Here is a 15790-nt window from a genome sequence, read left to right as displayed (position 1 = left end):
TTGTGGCAAGTATGATACCATTTGCTCCTCAGTGCTTTGGGCCTCTAAAGGTCTACCCTGGGATCCCTGGACCCCTTGTAAAGTCCAGCTTTCTGGTTCATTACCTAAAGGACCCCCTTTCTTCTAACCTTTAGTCAACTATCCAAACTCCTGCCTGCCTTGGATAGATTCTTAAAATATTTGCCTATCAGCACCCTCTCAGAGAGGAATGTTAAATGCTGCCATGATGTCAAAGGGGCCCCAAGGAGAAGGGCCTTGCCAAACCCAGCCTATCACTCATAGCCACAGCAGAGTGGGAGATAAGCAAGGCTCAGAGAGAGTCTGGTCCTCTGGACTCCCTAAACAACCCAGGCACTGTGGGGCGAGGCTGTTAGCTACCAAGAACAATGAAACTTCCAGATATCACTGCCCAAGTGAAAACTAGGAGTCTGTGGATTTTCTGATTCCTCGTCCTTGTCAAGCTTGCTTCAGGATGTCTGAAGCCTCCAAGGAGGGTGTGGAGACCTGGGGGCTGCTGGTGTCAGGCAAGGCCTGCTTAACAACCATGGACAAAAAGCTTAACGTGCTAAACGAGAAGGTTGACAAACTCTTGCATTTCCAGGAAGATGTCACGGAGAAATTGCAGTATGTGTACCAAGGCATGGGCCACCTGGAGCAGGGCCTACACCGCCTGGAGGCCTCTCACATCCTGGGCCCAGGTGGGGCTGACCATACTCCTCCCGCTGACGCACAGGCTGGGTGGCCAGAGGTCCTGGAGCTGGTGAGGGCTGTGCGGCAGGATGCTGCCCAGCATGGTGCCAGGCTTGAAGCCCTATTCAGGATGGTCGTGGCCGTGGACAAGACCATAGCTTTGGTGGGGGCTGTGTTCCAGAACTCGAAGGTGATGGATTTCATCATGCAAGGGAGTGTCCCTTGGAGGAAAGGAAGCCTGGCTGATGGCTCTTCAGAGGTTGGTTCTTGCTTCCCTATCCCAGTAACCCTTCTGGCTGAAAGGGAGACCCCAGTGACTCTGGTGGGGACACTGGCCAGGCAGCTAGTCTTAGGAGAAGCAGGAGCTGTTGTTCTCTTCCTGTGTCACTTGCATGACCTGTGGATGGAGAAAGAAGAGGGTGAACCTGAGAGCTCATAGGTGGATTTTCACACAGGTCACTGACTGGCTGCTCTTCCCAGGGAAAGGAAGAGACAGTGCCTCGGTGAGGTCTGTGGGGCCTTGGCCAGTGTCAGAGCACCTAGTGGGGGGAAATGGGCCATTAGGGAGAGGAAGACAGTGAAGCTTATTGGACATTCTAGTAACTTCTTTTTGCTCCCTTTTGTCCTTCACACCTGGAGTAGGAAACAGGTGGGAGCCAGCTTACCTATTAGAACCCCCTTTTAGAACCCTCACCTTCCTGTCCCCAACCTTGTGCTGTGTCCCAGAGTGGGCAGAGTGTGCAGCTGCTTGTTCGAAGATGAGTGTTGACAATGACCCCTAGGGGACACAGGCTATGAAGAAGCCGGAGCCTGGGGGTGGAGTATGGCATTTCTGGGAGGACTGTTCCCAAAGATTGCATAATCAAACCTGCTGGCTAATGGAAGTTTGGCTGGGGTGGGGGTGTTTGTGTATGTGTGAGGTGTATAGAAGCAACATTCTGTTTGGGAACAGCTAAGAGTCAGCCACTTAGCAACACTCAGACGGCCTGGAGCCACCATCTCAGATCCCTGCTGTTATCCACCAGCCTCTGGCAAGAGATAAGCTGAGGTCCGCAGGAGGCTGTGCTGGACTCTGTGTCAGCAGTGAGGCTTTCAGGGGAAAGGCTGCAGGGTTTGCCTTCCTTCCTCATCTGCAGCCAGGCCAGAGCTCACCCTGCTGGCCCCTTCCTCTCCCTGCCCCTCACCTTCTTCCAGAGGATGCCCCTCTCCAGTAGCTCCTTGCTTCCTGCAGCTGTCCTGTGAGTCTGGCCTGCAGGGGAGAGGTGACCTCCCCCTTTTTCACTGATAACCAACCTCAGCTTTAAAGAAGAAAATGACTCTAGTAAATGCACATGATGAAAATATTCATGTGGTAAAAAACATCATCGTGTCCCTTCTACTCCATTCCCCCATCCCCAGTCCCCAAGACTCCTCCTCGAGCAGTGATAGGTGCCAATTTCCTGCAAAACCTCCCAGATGGAGTCTGTTTATAACACACCTCTTTGTTCTATTTTAACTCAAATCATTCACATTATTCTGGCCTTGATTTTTTTTTAACTTAATATATTTTAGGCATCGTTTCATATTTAAAATTGTTTTCAAAATTTATTTACTTATTTTGAGATAGAAAGAGAGAGAGCAGGGAAGGGGCAGAGAGAGAGGGAGAGAGAATCCCAAGAGGTTCTGCACTGTCAGCACAGAATCTGACATGGGGCTTGGACCCACAAACCGTGAGATGATGACCTGAACCAAAATCAAGTCAGATGCTTAACCGACTGAGCCACCCACATGCTCTGTTTCATATTTACACATAGAAATCTTCCTCTTTCTGCAAGTTGGAAAGTTCTCCAGTTGGGGGTGTGTGTCTTAATTTGTTATCTAGCCCTGCGTCATTGTTTTTTTACATTATTTCTTATTTTTAGCTATTATACATAACGATGCAGCAAATATCCATAGAAGTGTGAGCTTATGTCTATGATACACTCCTAGATGTAGCAATGCCATTTGTGTATATAAAGCAAAACTGGCCTTCAAAGGAGTTTTTCCAATTTGGTCTCCTGTCAATAGCATATGGGAATGGTTGTGGCCTCCCCTTTGGCTGACAAAGCATACCATCCAATTTGTTTATTCTTTGCCTGTGTGGGGATTGAAAACTGAGATCTTATTGTGTGTGTGTTTTTTAACATTCTGAAAAATTTTGCGAAATGCAAACTTTTTTATAGGAAAAATTTCAAGCACTTATAGTAGAGATTAGTATCATGCACCCTGTGAACCCACAAGGGGAGGCCGATGTTGCATATATCCTCACCTACTTCCCTCTCTCTAGATTATTTTGAAGCAAATCTGAGACATTGGATCATTTCATCCAAAAAAACTAGCAGTTATATCTAGAAGATAAGGGCTCTTTTAAAAAATGTAATCACTTGTACCCCAATGTTTATAGCAGCACTCTCAACAATAGCCAAATTATGGAAAGAGCCTAAATGTCCATCAACTGATGAATGGATAAAGAAATAGTGGTTTATATACACAATGGAATACTACGTGGCAATGAGAAAGAATGAAATATGGCCTTTTGTAGCAACGTGGATGGAGCTGGAGAGTGTGATGCTAAGTGAAATAAGCCATACAGAGAAAGACAGATACCATATGGTTTCACTCTTATGTGGATCCTGAGAAACTTAACAGAAACCCATAGGGGAGGGGAAGAAAAAAAAAAAAAAAGAGGTTAGAGTGGGAGACAGCCAAAGCATAAGAGACTGTTAAAAACTGAGAACAAACTGAGGGTTGATGGGGGGTGGGAGGGAGGGGAGGGTGGGTGATGGGTATTGAGGAGGGCACCTTTTGGGATGAGCACTGGGTGTTGTATGGAAACCAATTTGACAATAAATTTCATATATTGGAAAAAAAATGTAATCACAAGGGGCGCTTGGGTGGCTCAATCATTTGAGCGTCTGACTCTTGGTTTCAGTTCAGGTCATGATCTCACAATTGTGGGATTGAGCCCTGTGTCAATTTGTCAGTGCAGAGCCTGTTTGGGATTCTCTTTCTCCCTCTCTCTCTCTCCCCTGCTCATGTGTGTTCTGTCTCAAAATAAATAAATATTTAAAAAAACAAACAAAATACTCGTAATCATGATACGATTATCATGACCAAAAAGTACATAGTAATTTAATATTACCAAAGTCAGTGTTCAAATTTTCCTAATTGTCTTATGCTTTTTTCCCCTTACAATTTGTTTATTTGAATCAATATTTAAATAAGACAACTGGTTATATGCCTCTCAAAGCTAATTCTTTTTCTTTAATTCATAAAAAAATTTAAAACTTTTCATTATGGAAAATTTCAAATCTAGCCAGAAATAGATACAATAGCATATGTCATTGTAGTTTTAATTTGTTTGCTATATTTTTCTGTGAACTGCTCATGTTCTTTTCCCACTTTTCTATTTCATTTTTTTGTACTTATTGATTTGTAAGAGCTCTTCATATATTAGTGAAATTAGCTCTATATTATATGTGTTGCAGGCATTTCTGAATAGGGGAAATCATAGAACATTTTCTTTTCTGAGTTCTTGCAACATTTCTTCTTGTCTGTTCTGGTCAACTGGCATGTGATTGATCTTTTTTCTGGTCTTTGTGTTTAATACAGCTATCGGTAACCATCTATAGGTTTGGGTCTAGCACCCCAATCAGACTGTCAGCTCCTATTTGATCCATGACAAGAGGCCTCTACTTCCCTCTGTGTACTGTGGCCAGAGCGGGTCTCATAGGAGGTGTCAGAGAATGGGTAATGAACTGAGACAGACCCCTAGCTATTTAACATATTGTTGGTGTTGAAAAGAGACTTTCTGGAGATCCTGTTCATGTTTCCTTAAGAGGGTAGGGGCATAGTAATGATTTATGGGATTGAATTAAATCCTAGCATTGGCTCCTAAATTTGAAAATTGTGCCGGGACTATGGAATTTAAGAAACAAATGAGCAAAGGAAGAAAAAGAGAGAGAGAGAGAGAGAGAGAGACAAACCAAGAAGTGGACTCTTAATTACAGAGAACAAACTGATGGTTACCAGAGGGGAAGGTGGCAGGGGGGACAGGAGAAATAGGTGATGGGGATTAAGGAGCGCACTTTGCCATGAGTACCGGGTATTGTATGGAAGTGTTGAATCACTGTATTGTACACCTGAGACTAATGTAACACTGTAGTTAACTGTATGTTAACTATATTGGAATTAAAACATTTTTAAATGTCCAAAAAAAGAAAGAAAGAAAAAAGAAAATTGTGCCAGGACGTCACAAAGGTCCTCCTCGGGTTTTCTGAAGTGCCCAGTGGTACTTCAGTTTGGTTGTAAAAATGAATTAGAGTATTTCTAGAAGTCAGGTGCTCTTTCATGAAGGACAGCGCCAGGCTCAGCCAGGGGTGGCCCAAATCATAGGCAAACTGTTCAGAAGACACCAGTCCTCTAGAATGGTGTTTAGGGTCTCTTCTCCTTCCTCTGGATGAGCTGGAACCAAAATGTTGAGTCCTGAAGACACGACTCAGCTGTGTGTGTGTGTGTGTGTGTGTGTGTGTGTGTGTGTGTGTGTGTTTGCATGTTTAGGTGCGTGTGTACTGCCTACACCAAGAGTGGAGAGAGGGAGAGGACACTCTGAGCCCATCAAGGTCTGCCAAAGGAGAGTTTGAGTGCCTCTCTGCCGGGGTGAAACAGGAGGCATCCCATGATAATGCTTCCTGTTCCCCCAGCTACGGGGGTGGAAGGACAGAGTCTGCAGGAGGCCAACGTAGAGGTCTCTGCTGAGTAGGGGGCCCTGGTCACATTGATGTGCTGGTGCTAATCATAATAACAGCAGCTGACATTTATTTATTAGGTGCCTACCACACGCCAGGGGTGGGGCTGGGTGTTCCCATGTGTTGTTACCTTCAAGAAGACAAAGCTTGGTGTGCTGGGATCCCAAAGGGATGAGCACGTAGTAGGATTGAACAAAGCGGGTACAGTGTAGGAAAAACAGTGGAACAAACCCTCATCCTTAGTGCCAGGGAGACTTTCTGGAGAGGTGAGGACTGTGGTGCCCCAGTTAGAGGGAACTGCTCCAGCTGATTTTTGCCATGTGTCCCTAAAGTTGCCAGATCTTCAGTTTTTTTTTTTAGGAGAATTTGGGAACCTAGACTTGTTTATAATCAGTTTTATTAATATATAATTTACATACAATAAGTGGCACATACACACAAACTATGTACATAGTTCAACATAGTTCAACAAGTGTGTACATCCAAATCAACACCACCATAATCAAAACACAGAGCAATTCTAAGCCCCAAAATGGAACTTGGAATTTTAATATAAAAGTCTCCTAGATTTAAAGTGTTGATAACAAATTAAAAAAATTAAAATGCTGTGCATGCCAAACAAAATGTGTCTCAAGCTCTTTTTGGCTCCCAGTTGGGGTGTCTGTGGCCAAGTCAAGGGAAAGGGCCTTCAGCAGTGAGTGGGGCCCAGGGTCTCAGCCCAGGCTCAGGGCTGTGCTGTGACCAGAACTGCTGCTGTGATAAGTGCCAGGAGGAGTTTTAGGGGCTGCACCAATCAAAGGCTAAAAACCTCTACAAACACCAAGGGCACCCAGCAAGGGGTCAGGTCATCTAGAAATATTTGCACTTAAAAACACTGAGTACTCCTACCATTTCAGGAGTAAGATCACTGGCCTCATGCAGAGCACTTAGAGTTAAAGGGAGAGCTGCTGAGGGCTTCTCTAGGTCAGACTTTGAGTGTCCTTACGCAATCCATCCATGGATCAATCAATTGGCTCATCGAAGACAGATAGCTCCCTGTCTCAGGCAGGATAAAATCACCAGAGCTACTGAGCACTTACCATGTGCTGGACACACTTGTCCGGACATTTCACAAATTAACTCCCCAATCCTCTCACTAACTCTGTGAGTCAGATAATATTATTCTCCTCATTTCACAGATGAGGAAAGTGAGATACAGAGAAGTTAAGGATCTCTGCCGAGTGGTGAAGATGGGGTTTAAACCCAGCAGGTCTGGCTCAAGAGTCTGAGAGGCTGTGCTTCCTGCCACACTACTGTACTGTAAAGGGGTGACCATAGGATGCATCAACCCAGCTTCCTGGCAGACACTATTCATTGATTGTGGCATTCTCCCTACCCTTCTTTCCCCTCTACCCATCCCCACCCCCTAAACAAGCATGGGTTAATTTGACTTTAGAATCCAAGCAATAGCCATAACTGACTGATCTGAATTATTAACACTTTATGATTAAATTTATTTTCCATTACTGGTCTACGTGCTTTGAGGTCCAGTCTGTTTAGAAGCCCCTGTCAGGTCTGCTCCTTACTGACAATATGAGACATATTACAAAGAACTTGATGACCTTGGGTAAGTGTCTTTGTCCCTATGATGACAATAGTGATATCTACACTCTAGTATTACTGTGAGACCACGTGAAATAACCTAAGTACTTCTACCTTTAGCATATGGTAGGTGTTCCACCTTCTGTGGCCTGAACAATGATGGTGATGATGATCGTGGTGGTTTTTATGGTGTTTCTTTTAGAACAAAGATCGAGTGGAAGAGAAAGGAGCAAAACCAAAGCATGTGCTGAGCACCAGAGCCGTGCAGGCCGAGATCAGGGGGTCTCAGGAAGGTGAGTGGGACCCTATTTGCTTTATTTCACATCACACACATAATAGTTTCAAAATAAAAATACCAATGGCGACAATGTGATCACTGAAAAACTGTTGAAGCTGCTCCTTTTTTTTCTTTTTTCTTTTGTCCTTTATGTATATCCCACTATGTATTCCTATTTATTTATTTATTTAAAAACATTTTTAAATGTTTATTTATATTTCTGCACTGTCATTGCAGAACCCAAAATGGGGCTCGATCTTATGACTATGTGATTCTGCCCTGAGCCAAAATCAAGACTCAAGAGTCAGACATTTATCTGACTGAGCCACCCAGGTGCCCTGTGTTACTGTTTTAAAGTCACTTGGAATAGCTTCTATTAAAGTTTCATTTTCTTTTACAATTTTGTGTAATATTGACATAGTTCTAAAGTCAAATAGACAAAACAAGGTATATTAAGAGAAGTCTAGCTTCTGTCCTTGTTCCCTGCATTGTGTTCCCTCCCTTGCATATGAAAGCATTTAAAAAAGTTTTTGTCTTATCCTTCTTTCTGCCTCTTTAGGCATGAAAGTTTAAGCATGAACATTTTTACCATGTTCTAAGTGGTTGTGAACACACACTCACATATCCTCCCTTCCTAGATAAAGAGAAGCACATACTTTTCTCCACCTGGCTTTTTTTTCACTGTATATCCTGAGATCGCTTCATAGCCACATAAGGAGATATTTGCATCTTTCTATTTTCATGGCTGTGCAGTACTCCTGTGTGATGGGCCATGGTTTAGCCAACCAGCTTCCTACTGGTGGTCACTTGGGTTATTTCTAGTCTGCCTATTATAAAGATGCTGCACAGAACGGCCTTTGCACATTTGTTACAATATCTTTAGCACAGAGTTCTCCATATAGGAATGCATTTTTATGCTGCCTATTTTCCTGTAGAGAGCCAGAAGGAAAACTTGCCAGAGGGGACAGTGGAGACGCTGACTCCCATCAATGCTTCAGGGATAGGATCTGATCTTCTCACCCAGGAAGAGGCTTCACTAGGGCAGGCAGAAGTGCCCCCTGGCCACCTGCCGCTGCCCACAGAGGTGGAAGCCAAAGTTCCTGGAGCATTCATTGAGAACCCTGGGACTGACCTGGAATTGTCTGCAGCACCCAACAGGGTCAAGGAGGCCCCAACCAGCCAGGAGACTTTACCCAGTACAGCACGAGGATCATCATTCAGCAGGCCTGACTCTCGGCCCACAGAGGCAGGCATGAGGCTGACTCCAGGGCTGCCAGTCCAGGCCAAGGCAGCTTACAGTGGTGTAGAAACACCTCCGAGGTAGGGGGTGTTCCTCCATGGTGGGCAAGGGAGGGAGTTAACAGCAGCCCCTCAGCTGGAGCATGGCCAAGAGACTAGCTGCTGAGGCTGAGTGTCACTGTCGGCACAGTGCTGGCTAGCTTCATGAGGGGAAGACAGGAGAAGGTGCAGGCAATGCTTTTGGGAATTTAGAGCACTGTTTCTCACCTGGTGCCCATTACAATTACCTGAAAGAATTTTTTTTAATGTTTATTTATTTTTGAGACAATGCGAGAGATAGAGTGCAAGCAGTGGAGGGGCAGACAGAGGGAGACACAGAATCCGAAGTGGGCCCCAGGCTCCGAGCTGTCAGCCCAGAGCCTGATGCAGGGCTTGAACTCAATGAACCGTGAGATCATGACCTGAGCCAAAGTCGGATGCTTAACCGACTAAGCCACTCAGGTGCCCCCTGAAAGGAATTCTTAAAATACCAGTGCCCAGAGAGTCTGATTTATTCAGTCTGGAGTAAGGCTCAGGTATTTTCTTGCTTTCTTGGTCTTCCTTCCTTCCTTCCTTCCTTCCTTCCTTCCTTCCCTCCCTCCCTCCCTCCCTCCTTCCCTCTTTCTTCCCTCCCTCCCTCCCCCACCTCCCTCCCCCCACTTCCTTCCTTCCTTCCTTCCTCCCTCCCTCCCTCCCTCCCTCCCTCTCTCTCTCCCTTTCTCTCTTTCTCTTTCTTACAAGCTCCTTGGGTGATTCCAATGTGGAGCAGGGCTGAGAACCACCAGCTCTTAGAGCAATTATAATAGCTACAGGCTGGGGCTCACTGAACTCTCCTAGGTGCTGGAATTGACCAATCTTTTCACAGGCATCATATCTCTGTAGTCTCACAACATTCCCAGGAGATGAGCGTGGTTGCCTTCCCATTTTATTGATAAGGAAATAGGCTGAGAGTAGCCAGGGCCACATGGCTAGGGATTCACAAAGTTGAAATCTGAATCTAGGTTTATGGACTCCAGAAATCTCCTAACTACTGCACCAGCCTCTTTCCTCAGGTCAGCATTTAATTAAGACCCAAATACTAAGGTGGGGAAGAAAGGATGGGCTTTCAGAAAGAGGTTGGTATAGGCTGAATCAATCTAGGTAGCTTTCAGAATTATGCTTGGGGTCCTGAAGGTGGTGTTGTGTCCTCAGGAGGTAGCCTCAGGACCAGCCCTCAGCCCTCAGCAGACACAGTGCAGGAAGACCCAGAACCTGATGACTGCCAAGCTCTCCCCAGCCCTGTGTTCCCCAGCCCTGGGGAACAGTACATCTTGGCCCCCAGGTTGGCCCACTTAAGGGTACTTGTGCTTACCTGTCTTTTCTCAAGGGGGTCTGGTGCCCTCCTGCACCTGTCCTGGGTCATCTTGACCTGTAACAGAGCCCCATCCCTTCCCTGGGCCTGGCATAGGGAGGGGCGCTGCTGTCTGTGTACTGTGGTGACTGGCAGGGAAGCCCAGATGGTTTGTCTGCCTTTGTTCTGGAAGGAAATGAGAGCCTTAACCAGCCAAAAGGAGGGAATCCTGGCAGGCATCCCTGGATCCTAGCCAGGGCTATAAATATGGAATCTAGGGATAGGGATGAACTTGCCATGAACTTGTTAGGGTCCTCAAAAAGATTCTGCATTAGGGGGAAGGTAGGTTGATTGGCAGTGGCTGCCTGTCTAGAGGATCCTGAGGCCCTAGCTGCAGTTGGAGGGACACAGTGCTGTAATTGATTAGTCATGCCTGCCCTCTGCCCTGGGTGTGCTTTGTAGGAGGAGGAAAAACATTGGATACTCAGTGACATGGGAATGCATGTCAGTGCATTTGGGGCATCCCATGCCCTGCTGGGTATGAAGACCAAGTGGGACAACAGTGACTTGTGGCCTTATCAGCTGGCCACCTGACCACCTGGATACTGTTCCAGCAACTGGCTTCCTGCAGTTTCCTGTGTCCTTCAGTTGAGATGAGGCCTGAGCCAGGCTTGGATGCCACCTTCCCACCCTACCTTGTCATCACCAACCCGTATTCACTCCCGAGGGCCACGGTGCAGGGGGGGATTCTGCTGCCTTTTGCCTAAGTCTGGCTGTGGACAAGCTTGCACAGAATCAGTGCATTTAGGAATAGGCACTGCTTTCAGAGGACCTGTTGCAGCTCAGGGAGGGGCTGGGCTTTCGACTGCTATGGAAAAGCCTCACTTTGTTTTTTCATTATGGTAAAAAAACATGTAACATAACATTTACCAAGTTAACCATTTTTAAATGTGCAGTTCAGTAGTATTAAGTATATTCGGGTTGTTGTGACACAAATCTCCAGAACATTTTCATCTTGAAAATCTGAAACTCTACAACCGTCAAACAATTCTTACTACCCCCACCCCAGATCCTGGCAACCACCATTGTACTTTTTGTCTCTGAACGTGACTACTGTGGGTACCTCATATAAGTGGAATTATATGAGTGGAATCAGAGTTTTTGTGCCTGGCTTATTTCACTTAGCATAATGTCCTTGAGGTTTATCCAGGTAGTAGAATGCAACAGGATTTCCTTCCTCTTTAAGGCTGAATAATTTTCCACTGTATGGATATTACACATTTTGTTTATCCATTCACCCATTGATGGACACCTGGGTGGCTTCCACCTTTGGCTGTTGTGAATAATGCTGCTATGAGCATGGGTTTGGAACTTAAGAAGTGGGATTGCTGGGTCATTTGGTAGGTTTTTTTTTCTAAATTTTTGAGGAACCACCTTCCTGTTGTCCACAGCAGCTGGACCATTTGGGTCTCACTTTGGGACCTTTCCCCCCTTTGTGGAAACTCAGCACTTCTGCAAGGTATCAATGTGTCTGACAGAAGAAGGAACTGGCACTGGCCTTGTCCAAAGTTGTCCAGCAACATGGTCCAGAGCTAAGACCAGAAAGGAGGCTGCCTGCCTCCTCCTGAGACTTAGTCCATGCCAGACCCTCACCCCCTTACCCCCACCCCAACACACATACACCCTGGCAGTGAGTTGTGAAGAACAATCAGAGCAGGGGCAACTCTAAGAGGGAGGGTCCGAACCCCTGGGGGTCATAGCTCCCAGGGTCAAGGTCCTTCCTTCTGAATATTGTCAGGGTTCAGAGGGCCTTCCTGACCTCCAGCTGGGCCCCCAAATCCAAATGTCACAAGGTATGGGTAATGAGAATGGATGAAGTGGGCTCTATGGCATTGCCGGGGTGCAGCAGGGTCTGTGAGGAAGTGGAGCTGCATCTCAGCTCTGCGGACCTGCCCAGCTCAGCCAGAACTGTTTGTTCAAGAGAAATAAGAAATCCAGCCTCTATGAGCATTTACCTGATTTTAATAAAATATGTCTGACCTGGGGCTTCCAGTGTGATATTTGACTTGCTTCACCCTTTCTTCATTTAACTGAAAGGGAAACTGAGGCCTAGAGAGGGTGGGAAGAACCCAGGTCTCCTGCCTCCAGGCCACAGTCCCCCTGGGGCAGAAGCAGGTTTCCAAGGACTTCAGAGGCAGCTGGTGCTCACTGTCCAACACAGGTTACATCAGTCTTCTTCAGACACTCATCCACTGGAATTCTGAGAGCAAATGGTACCATTTCACTGAATCCAGCCTCTCCCAGGTGTCCTGTCTGTGCAGAGGTAATCAGGGTATCCAGAGAGGCTGGGGTTGGGGTCTGCTTGTTTCAAACATAGTCTACCTTACTATTATAACAACCTGAAGGACCCTTTTTATGGATGAGAAAACTGAGACCAACAGGCCGTGATCATTGAGTGGCAGCAGCAGGCATTTGACCCCAGGTCTGTGGTGACTCAAAAGTCCTTGGTTTTAAGGCCTTATTTTATCTCTGCTCCAGGATCTCCATCCATGTGCAGGAAACAGACACCCCTGGGGAGCTGCTTGTGACACGAGGGGGCAGCCTCAGACACATACCCCCTGAGGTGGTTCCAGCAGCTGCCTATCCAGGTGAGCAGGACCCACCTGGGCCCACCCCCCAGACCCCTGTGACCAAGATCCCAAAAGGAGCTGGAAAGATTTCCCCACTGCGGAAGCAGAGCAGCGACGAGGGAGCAAAGGCAAAGGAGAAGCAGGGGCCTGGGGCTGAGTCCACCGTGGGACCAAGAGGGGCCAGGAGGAACATGGGAGACCATGCTGGATCCCTGGGCCGGCAGCAGGACAAATACCCAGGGACAGGACACCCTGAGCCTGGAAAGGACTGCACATCCAGAGGCATGGGCAGAGCTGAAGCAGGAAGGAAGACCCCCCTGGGAGCCGAGGCTGGCAGCGTGGTTCTGGGTGAGTCCATTGCTGTGTGCCTGGTAAGTGGGTTTGGGGGACCTACACCCAGGGGACCTTTCTGCTTTCAGGGCAAGAGAATGTGGGTCTGGGGGAGTTCAAGACTTAGAACAGCCTGCCAGTAACTGCTGGAGCTAAAGAGCAAGGGCTGGAGATGCAGCAGGCTGGATTTGGAGTGACTGTAGCAGTAGGGGAGCCCTGTGGCTCAACGGGGTGGATTTCTCCAAGCCACCAGCCCACCTGAGCTCTTCACCATTGGTGTCATTCTGGATTGAGCCAGAGAAGGATCCTGTTAAAAAGAACTTCTATTAATTAATGGACCCATTATCGGCCACCATGCCCAATGAGTAAGTTCTCATCCTGGGGTATGGAAGGGTGTAGTGAGGATCCCAGTAGTGGTGGGAAACATCCTTGTGTTCATGTGACTGAAATGCCCTCAACTGTTCCAGCATTAGGGTCCTACCCTCCTTGGTGTAAACCCTCATCTCATGAAGGCCAGCAGAAAAGCCACCCTTTGCTGGTTTCCTGCCCTGGAATTTCTGGAAGTCCCTGAGGAAGGGCTGCAGGTCATCTGGGGCCCCTTGCCACTTCTGGACTCCGCAGTTGTCCTGTCATAGTGACATCTCTAGTTGCTTCCTTTCCACCTGTACGACTTGGTCCAAATGTGGACAAGGCCTTCCTTTAATTCTTTTTTTTTTTTTAATTTCTTTTTAACGTTTTTTATTTATTTTTGAGACAGAGAGAGACAGAGCATGAATGGGGGAGGGGCAGAGAGAGAGGGAGACACAGAATCGGAAGCAGGCTCCAGGCTCTGAGCCGTCAGCCCAGAGCCCGACGCGGGGCTCAAACTCACAGACTGTGAGATCGTGACCTGAGCCGAAGTCGGACGCTTAACCGACTGAGCCACCCAGGCGTCCCTTCCTTTAATTCTTGAAACACAGCTGAAAGCAAATAGAGTCTCCAGAATCTTTTCTGAGGCTTGGAATGGTGATAAAGCCAACGTGAACTCAGGGCTCTCTGTGTGCCAAGACACGTGCATTTGTGCAGGCATTTACTCCCACAGGCCTGTTGAGTGGGGATAAATGGAAATACAAGAGAGGTCAAGGAACATGCTCAGGGCCAGAGTCAGTGTTGACAGAGCCAGGATCTAACCCTGACTGGCTCTGGAACCATGTGTACAAACCTCATGGCTCTGCAGCCACTCTGAACCCTTAGTGTGCGGCAAAGAAACTGCAGACCTAATTCTAGATTTGGAATCCCTGTGACACACACTCAGAATCCCAGGTTTTCTAGGGTCCCAGAAAAATAGCAGCTGTAGCAACAATAGCCCATATATATTACCTTTGTGGCCCAGGGCCCACGGTTTGCTTTGCAGATGCAAAAAAAGAATAAGCAATATTCTCTCAAGGCAAATTCAAACTTCTATTCTGGGGAGCAAAGAGTAATTTTACTAAGACAAACTAAGCTGTGTTTGCACTGCACCGGGTGTATGGTTTCAGAGGTATGAGAGCTGTGGGTGGAACACTCTGAGTGAACTATGACAAATCCAGACAAAATTTCAACCCAGGCCGCTGACTTCCCACCACAGTCCTTAATGCACAAACCAGCTTCAGTCATTGTGTTTGCTGTTTTGCTTCATTCCTGTGCTTTATTTCATGCAACACTTCTAGATTCCTATTACCTCTGAAGGACAAGATTTTTCAAAAACACTCAGACATTTTTATCTTTCCAAGTGCTGGTGTCCTGTTTCCTCCTCCATTCCCCAGATACCACCAAACCCCTCCGAGCACACCTGCTACAGGCTACATCACAGGCTACTTGCCCTATCAGCAGATCAGAGGGTGCAAGAAGAGGAAGGGTGGGTGTTTGTCTCCAGCTGGCTCCCTGTCACACTAACGTCACTGATGTCCGCAGCCCTGCCTGGACCTTCAAACATAGTCCTGTCATTAAATTCTCTCAATTACCCCGTTCAAGTGCACCTTCTGTTTCCTGCTGACTATACTGATCCACTGTGGATCCCCTTTTAACTTCAATGAACAGACTGGGTATAACTTCTCCATATTTCAAAGAGCACTGTTGTAGGTGATGGGAGACCTGGGTTTGAATCCCATCTGTCACTGACTTGCTGTGTGACCTTGGGCTAGTACCTCACATCTCTGAGACTCAGCTTGTTCCTCTGCTGAGTGGGTGACTCCAATGAGGTGTTCCTTGAGAAGAGTGAAGGGCTTGTCACTTAAACCAACCACTTAGGAGGCTCACAAGGTGTTGTTTCCCAAACAGATGACAGTCCAGCCCCACCAGCCCCTTTTGAACACCGCGTGGTGAGTGTCAAGGAGACCGCGACCTCAGCAGTTTACACAGTGTGCCAGCATGACGTCTTGGGAGGGTAGGTGGGCTTCCACCTTGATGAGAGAGCGGGAGCAAGAGGCTTGGGGGCAGAGACACTTGGAGACCTTATATGGCATGCTGTTGTATTCTTCTCAGGAAGGGGTTGACCAGGAGCCAAAGCCAGGAGTGGTATATATACCACACAGTGTACTAGGAAATGGATAGTCCACAGAGAGTAGGTGAAGAGAATACCTCTAGAGTGCAGAAGAGCCCACATGGTGTGAGATGAAGTATAGGGTGCAGGAGGCCCACACAGTATGGGCATGGGAACCATATACTAGTGGTGGTAGGGCAATCTGAGTGGTGTGGAATGAGGGAGGTAGTCCCCAGGGTATAGATAGATACTTTATGAGAGGATGAAGGAGGTCTTCTCTAAGTTTCAGGATAACCAATGTGGTGTTGGGGTGATGACTATAGTACCTCTGGGGTGCAGGATAATCCCATGGTGTTTATGGACAGAGGGCAGGACCAGAAAGTCCAGGGTACAGGATGGTCCACCATG

At 47.1% G+C, this 15790-nt stretch overlaps 1 protein-coding gene across 1 annotated transcript in view; it reads left to right on the top strand.

The window, feature by feature from the left end:
• The first annotated feature begins 366 nt into the window (after positions 1–366).
• The window catches only part of MYLK3 (myosin light chain kinase 3), a 33938-nt gene continuing 18514 nt past the window's right edge, over positions 367–15790 (top strand). The window contains exons 1-5 of the mRNA XM_042920396.1: positions 367–949; positions 7240–7330; positions 8250–8634; positions 12461–12900; positions 15181–15286. Coding sequence (XP_042776330.1) covers positions 473–949; positions 7240–7330; positions 8250–8634; positions 12461–12900; positions 15181–15286 — 1499 coding nt within the window. The 5' untranslated portion in view covers positions 367–472. The remainder of the gene's footprint in view (positions 950–7239; positions 7331–8249; positions 8635–12460; positions 12901–15180; positions 15287–15790) is intronic.

This window comes from Panthera leo, chromosome E2 (assembly GCF_018350215.1).
Source record: "Panthera leo isolate Ple1 chromosome E2, P.leo_Ple1_pat1.1, whole genome shotgun sequence".
Lineage (NCBI taxonomy): Eukaryota > Metazoa > Chordata > Mammalia > Carnivora > Felidae > Panthera > Panthera leo.
This window is presented reverse-complemented; position numbering and strand designations above follow the sequence as displayed.